The 7,539-nt window shown below is 36.4% G+C and overlaps 1 protein-coding gene across 1 annotated transcript; it reads right to left on the reverse strand.

Annotated features, from left to right (window-relative positions):
* Positions 1 to 3,423: 3,423 nt before the first annotated feature.
* Positions 3,424 to 7,295, reverse strand: LOC134238993 (achaete-scute homolog 1b-like). The gene is made up of 2 exons (XM_062721142.1): positions 6,417 to 7,295; positions 3,424 to 3,490 (listed from the first exon to the last, which is right to left on the reverse strand). Exons 1-2 carry the CDS (start codon positions 6,991 to 6,993, stop codon positions 3,438 to 3,440), a joined length of 630 nt encoding a protein of 209 aa, XP_062577126.1. The 5' UTR covers positions 6,994 to 7,295; the 3' UTR covers positions 3,424 to 3,437.
* Between the last annotated feature and the right edge of the window lie 244 nt (positions 7,296 to 7,539).

A 7,539-nucleotide genomic window follows, 5' to 3' on the forward strand; every position in this document is an offset into this window, starting at 1 on the left:
TTCACTAATTGCATTATACTGGCGGTACCAAACAGGGACCCCTTTTATACCGCCCCGCAGGTTCCCGCGAAGTGCTCCAAGTAAAACACAAAGTCTTCACCCCTATCGACTTTAAAACGATTTTTCCCTTTTCTCGCTATCTACTTCAGATCGTAGCATACTGCTCGGTATTGTTACTAGGAAACAGTTACAAGAACTTAAATCTCTCTAAAATAGACACCAGGTTGACGAGAGAGTGTTTTTTGCGAAATGTCAAGCACATCCTCAGCCATACGCAGCATACTTTGTGTCGTCCAGGAGCGGTTGTTAATCTCAGTCCAAGCGCCATGATCTATAATATTTTCCACATTCTAAGCAACCAAAAGGTAGTGCATTTCCATAAGCAAACCAATATGGACCACCTTCAATTTGTGCAAATTAACCCGCGTGGCGCAGCGGTTAGAGCGCCTACTCTAGAAACGCATTGAGTAATTAGTTTGATCCTTGCATCGCGGTTCGAATTCCACTGTGGGAAATGTAGACCGGTCCTTCCGGTGAGACCGTAAACCGAGGTCCCATGTCGCAGTAGGCGCTGGAACGAAAAATATCCCTCGATCACTGCTTAATGGCCATGAGTGCGGAGCAAAGGAAAAAAATTGGCAATTCTCCATCGACAAGTGATGGCGTCTCCATATGAGTGAAACATTTTCGAGAGGGACGTTAAACAACATTCAATCGATCAATCAAGTTGGTACATGCAAACGGCCGCTTTGCTCGCCAAGCAAATATAGAAGGTAGCATACATACCATACAATACCACATCAAAAATGCAAATGTTGATAACCAATTGGCATGCTTTTGTAACTTTTTCATAATACTGAGGTGTTGTATCCATCTCAAAGAACCAATCATTTGTTTTCCAATACAAGTACGCTTGAACGTCGTATAACTTGATTTGTTCCGATAAGTATAATTCACGTTTTATCCAAAGTCTGATCTGTATAGTCGCCCGTTCAATAAAAATCCAAAGATGATTGTAAAAGATTGATTGGTTGATTGTATGTTGTTAAACGTCCCTCTCGAGAATTTTTCACTAATACGGAGACACCACCACTTGCCGGTGGAGAGCTGCAAGTTCCGTCCTATACTCGGCACTTACGGCCATTGAGCAGGGAGGGATTGTTTTCATGACAGCACCTACTGCGACACGGGATTTCGGTTCATTCAGTCTCATCCGAAGTACCGGTCTCCACGTACCACAATGAGATTCGAACCCGCGACGTAGGGATCTACTCCTTACTTGGCGACTCTAAAGCAGATGCCCTAACCACTGCACCACGAGGGTGACTGCTCCAAAAGATTTCACTCGATAAATGGGAAAAGTATATACTTAGAAACAACTGATCGACCACACACCCGCATTCACACTTGTTAATATCAGCGTTAACGTAACATAATTTTATACTTGCATGACGGTCAACTAAATAACTTTTTGTAAAAGAAATAAGACTTCGGGTTGTTAATGTCAATGAAATCGAAGATCAGGGGCATACAGTTGTTATCCAGTGGGCTACTCTGATAACATTAAATAACTTACAAATTGAATTATAATTTGGCACTTTTGAGTTTGACCTACTTTTGAATAAGTTTTTATAACTTTTGAACAGTTGATGTTCTGATTTTGATATTTTACGTGTGACATTTTTATGACAAGTTCTTTCCCTATGTACCTTTAATTTGACCATTTGGCCTTGACCTTGGAGTTTGATCCATATTTAAAAAGAAATAACCTTGGCCCTAACCTTTTCCTGGCTAGTGCTTGGACTCTCATATTTCATAGGTATATGTACTGTATATTCATTGAGAACTAGTTCAATCTCTAGGTAACATTTTCATTCCTTGACCTTGGAGCTGCATTTTAGAAAAGTCGCCCGTGTGGCACAGTGGTAGAGTGACTGCTCTAAAATCGCAGAGTAAGTAGTTGATCCTTAGGTCGTAGTTTCGAATCCCACTATGTGACATGGAGACTTATATAAGAAAAAACAAGAAAACATTGATGCAACCATCAATTGTCGCCCGGGAAATATAAAAGTAAACAATGGAAATAAGTCTTCATCATCAAACCGCTTAGATATGTGTGAAAAGTCATGCGTCTAATTGATGGAGACGATAGTGGAGAACATTTTGAAAACTCATAGTCGGATAAAAAATCAAACAAAAACGGTACCATTTAAAACTTGATCAATTCCTCAAGTAAATGTTGGCTGCATAAAATATAAATTGAAGTTAGACACATGCATCAACTATATTCAAAAATGTATTTTAATTTTCAATTTTCGAATATAAAACACGAACTGTGCAGAGTACGTTTTTATGCGAGAAGTAAAATTCGATGTTCTAAAAAAAAAAGGGACCTGTCATTTTTTCTATAGTAAATGATAAGCAACTTTATATATTAAATATGAAAAACATATATATTTTTACAGATTCACTTTATGGAAGTAAATATATTATGTATCTCCTAATTTATCAAGGAAAGAACAATCTGATTAACAATCTTTCCAATGTTTAGAAAACCTTTAATTCTGAATAACTACTCCCGCCCCAATCCCCATACACCAACACTTAAACTTATATGTATAGAGCAGCCCGGTCCTCCGGGCTGCAAAAACAATTAAACCTAATATTAGCTAAATCTGTCCTACGGGATCACCAATGTTTCAAGGACACATCACATTTTTCAATAAAACTTGACTCTAAAACAAGTCTATAGAAAATGTACGTTGATTTATTGCATTCTGTGATCGCGTGTTGTTTTCTGAAGAGAAGTTTCCAGCAATTCTGTAAAAGCGATAAATTCCACGCATGCTCCAAATTTGATATTATTACGTTAAACAAGGGAATAAAATCCGATTTTTGGCTAAATTATCAGTGAGAGAATACCGTTATCGTTTTATTGCGGAGTGAAATGGGCGCTACTTTTGTACTTTCAATGTTACAGAAACTACTGATGATCGAAAATGACCCATTGATGGCCAGCTTTTATTGACCAATAAACTCTCAGATTTGGTCATTAATTGTCACCGAGTCTGAAATAATTCAGAACACACTAATAACAATAAATAGTTTATTAACAGAATATACATTACATCTGTATATACATGTGTTTACAAAATGGTCTTTGGTTCTACGCGGTGGATTCCGGGTGATTTGATTGGTCGTTGTTATGTTTGCAGCCATGTGGAAGACAATTGGAAGGCACTTTGTGACGTCATATATAATTACGAGATGAACGAAAAAACTCCTTTTTCATAAGATGTTTTGCATATCAAAGTCTGATTGTTGGATATTGTTGTCCATACCTAAAACAAGAGAAAAAAAATACTAATAATAGGATATCCTTCGTTATCAAATTAACTTAAATGACATGGCAAAGTCCGATTTGAAAAACTCCTTTTTCATAAGATGTTTTGCATATCAAAGTCTGATTGTTGGATATTGTTGTCCATACCTAAAACAAGAGAAAAAATACTAATAACATGGATATCCTTCGTTATCAAGTTAACTTAAATGACATGGCAAAGTCCGATTTGATAAAATGTATGAATCTTCATGATAATGTGGTAGCAATGGGCATAATATGATACCGCAGGGACAATTAACATACTATCTTGATTTAAAGTCATGACGCCCCTGTGGTCTACAGATGTACATTTTAATTATCTCAGTAATATTCTTAAACATTAGGCTAATAGATCGGGTGGTATTGATTTCTAAAGTCAAAGTTACACTTCCTTAGTTAAATATCAAAAGCCAAGGGGGATGTAACTCTTCTTTTTAATCATCTTTGCAAGACATGCACCGTAGTCTTTAATTAAACTCAAATCCAATAAAACATGACGGGACTTAAGTGGAATATCTGTGCATGTCTATAGAAACCTGTGGCCGCATGATTTGGCGTTTTGACAAGGTATAAAATGGCGAGCTTCGACCAATATCGCAGTATAATGTCCACTTCTGTTAATGCCACTAGTTCTTTGCCACCCTGTTGTAGAGCAAAACGTCCATGAAATTTATTTCTAGATGACCGAGGCTTGACCCTAAAGACTCTTGTCTTCAGGACAGGGGCATGTATTTGTGCAAATTAAAATCATGCATTTCAAGTTTGGATAGCCCTTAATTTACAGTTTAACAAAAGTATTCACACTTTGGCCTTTTAAATGTGAGCTAGAAGGATACAATATAAACTGCCCTCTAACGGAGAGAAAACAAAGGGGGCTAACCGCTGTCCTCTCGGGCTATAGCATAACCCACAATTTATCCCCAAAAGGCCGAGGTGACAGATTCCATTTTCGAATGATTTTCAGGACATAAACTGAGATGACTTTTTGTATTTCTTTTTTCTTATTCCAAAGGGTCAGTTGATAGCTTATGAAATATTCAAAATATTATTGAACACCGATGGTGGCGAAACTATTGTACGAGACAATGTTCATCTTGCTTCTTTTGAAATTTTCGACCGTCCATTCTTCGTTACATTACTTTATTACCAGAAGTCCTGAAGGATAGGGGCACATGCGGTCAATTAACGGCAGATGGCCGAAGACAAGACGTGGAAAATGCTCATGCAACAATTTTACTCTATGGATTCTAAAAATGATATTTGATTAGAATTCCGACACATGTCCGAGATGAAGTGACAGGTTTGGAATCAAGTATGACCTAAGAAAACGAAAAGAAAATTTCTCAGTCCTGTTTTGAGCTATTTGCCTGTATTTTGGATTTCAGAGCTTTTGATACTAATTTATTTAATGGATAAAAAATAGGCTTTGTTGGATTTATGGTATGAGACTATTATTTCAATATGCCATTCTTGCTTACTTTTGCGTCTATAATTACAATGTATGTTTCTCATTTAGTTTATGAATGCTTTGCTTTTGTCGTTCTTTTTCATTCATTCAAATCGCGCGAGAAAACACCGTTTTCTATTCAAACTTCTAGCTATTTATATTAGATAATTCTCTTTTGCTGTTTTTTATTTACCGATAAAAATAAAATAATGATATTGATTTATTCTTACGAGATTAATCATGGCCATTAATCTGGTCATATGATTCCATCCTTTATGACGCAACTGTCCAAAAATTGAAAAACTCAAATAGTAAGACAAAATGGGGAAAAATAGGGCTTAGATTATTTTCCATGATTTTACGTTAATTTATTGAGAAGAACGTTAAAAACAAAAACATAGTACATGTATAGCAGATAGGACTTATAGCGATTTTCATTAACACTTCCTTTTTTCTGTTTACTGTCATACAATTCCAATATTAATATACCAACACATATTGTTTCTTTGCATGTATTTTAAGTATGATTGTACCAAAGACATAAAAGACAAAACAGAACTGTCAGTCATTCGTTTATATTAATGTAACGGGGGATTTTTGTTCGTTCCTGGGTTTGATAGATTCTGAAAATATATGACCAAGATGAAATATTTTTCTACGATGTTTTATTCTTGAGGTTCCAGCATAAGAGATTAGCATGAGACATAGCACTCTGTCTCTGTAATTATAACACATCAAAAAGTCCAAAAAATGTCACTGGTCAATTAAACAATTAGATTAGTGAAGCACATCATGAAGAAATAACATATGATAAAAATTACAAATTTTAAAAAGTTAAGTCCAAAATAAAGTTTTTTCGTATTTCTTGAACAGTGAATTTTTCACTGTGATATTAATATCGAAAAAAATCCCCACAGCAGAACTTTTCAGTAACGAGAATAACAGTAAAGAGCCATTTTTTCAAATTTAAAAAATATAGAAAAAGACAACGTTGCTTTTGATCAGCCTTACTACAATAAAAAAAAAGTTATCGATAAATCTCTATTTGCTTTGCCTTCATCGATTTAGATGGAAAAAAAGACAATGAAACCAGAAATTTTATCGAGTCGAAACTTCAAATGTTAATGTCAATTTTTGAGAAAATTTAAGGGACCTTATTGACAATTTTTTGGTGGATTGAAGTTGAGTTTAAAGGTCCAAAATATTGATTTATGTGTCGAAGCTAATTTAATGAGGCTATGCCCAATCGTTCTTTGAAAATATTACGAGGAAAATATTCAAAACATGGGTGTGATTCCGAGTGATGTGTCATTGGCGAGGACAAGGTAGCTACGCTTGAATACACTGATTTCAAATTATTCCTTCTTTATATGCATATTTTAGGATTCTAATTTATAAATTATGACAAGAAGATATGACAGAGGGCGCATGCTTCATCAAAAATTGCATGGAACGATTAACATACTAAAATGCTTGCGGGAAAACGCTTTGTCTCTGACAATTTTTTTTAAAAAGATAAAACATTTTGATCGAATGACAATTACAGGACAAGCCTTAATAAACTCGGTAAGACCTGTTTGTCCTTACCTTTTAAGCGGATGCTGGTACTATCTTTAATTGGCTCTGAGTTTTGATACAACCACTGGGCAATGTCCACGAACATCCCTTCCTCCTGCACCGGAAACCTTTGTAAGGGAGGTAACGTATCTTCCGCATCCTGCACAGAACAGCATCTCTTTTCAAAAGTGTTTTCTTCTTTGACTGTTACAGAGTTTGAATTAAATGAATTGTAAGGTTTTTCGGTCATTGTTGTGGTTTCTGTTGAGCTAGGTGGGACCGAGTTTTCGGACTGGAGGAGGTTCTGTAGATATTTAATATAATCCACTGCTGAACGCAGCGTTTCCACTTTACTTAATTTCTTATTGTCCACTCCAGCCGGAACATGATGCCGCAGAGTTTCATATCCGTTATTAATCATTTTCACGCGCCTTCTTTCACGCGCGTTTCTACGAGACATAGCTACAGGTTTCTGTCGTTTGCTGTCCAGTAAGTCTTTTTTGCAATGATAAAAAGCGGCAACTTTAGGGACATTTTCCAGGGACTGCAATGCGCTCACACGGCCTGGTTGTAACATAAAGGACTCTTGCATCTCTCTCATGTTCATCTCTCATCGATTATCTAGTCAACAATAACAAATAAATGATACCGTTATCCCTAGTCCCTCGCGTGCACTGGTCGCGTGCTGGTCGCGCGCCTTCACAATGCCATTGGTTGAATTCGGGTAGTTGACAAGGCCAAAGGTCGCGGTTGATTGGTGCTCGAGCGCCATCGGGTGTGGACTAATTAAAGGCGAAAATTTTCCTCGTAGACTAGCTCCGCCTCAACCTGACCATGTTCTGGACTACAATTCCTCTCGCTTTTAATGAGTTATCCTTTTCCTGATCTGGTTTACATTTACAGGTGAATTAATTAAAGGTGCATCAGAATTTATCGATCTTGTAGTGTAGTTTGTACGGTTTAAGGCTTTTTTTGTGTTGTAACAATGCGCGTAGTTTGTACGGTTTAAGGCTTTTTTGTGTTGTAACAATGCGCGAAGATGCGCATCATTATTGGTGAAAATTTTAATCATCGGCTAATTTTCCTAATTTTCAAAGATATCTTATGAAAAAAGAACCCAAATAATTGGAAATGAGAGAACTTTTCGTTACAT

This window comes from Saccostrea cucullata, unplaced genomic scaffold, assembly GCF_032062105.1.
Source record: "Saccostrea cucullata isolate Sc308-1 unplaced genomic scaffold, CSIRO_AGI_Scuc_v1 ctg658, whole genome shotgun sequence".
NCBI lineage: Eukaryota > Metazoa > Mollusca > Bivalvia > Ostreida > Ostreidae > Saccostrea > Saccostrea cuccullata.

Coding starts and splice junctions, on each gene's coding strand:
- LOC134238993 (XM_062721142.1), bottom strand. CDS start 6,993: ATGAACATGAGAGAGATGCAAGAGTCCTTTATGTTACAACCAGGCCGT. Junction 3,491..6,416: donor TACCAGCATCCGCTTAAAAG/GTAAGGACAAAC, acceptor CTCTTGTTTTAG/GTATGGACAACAATATCCAA.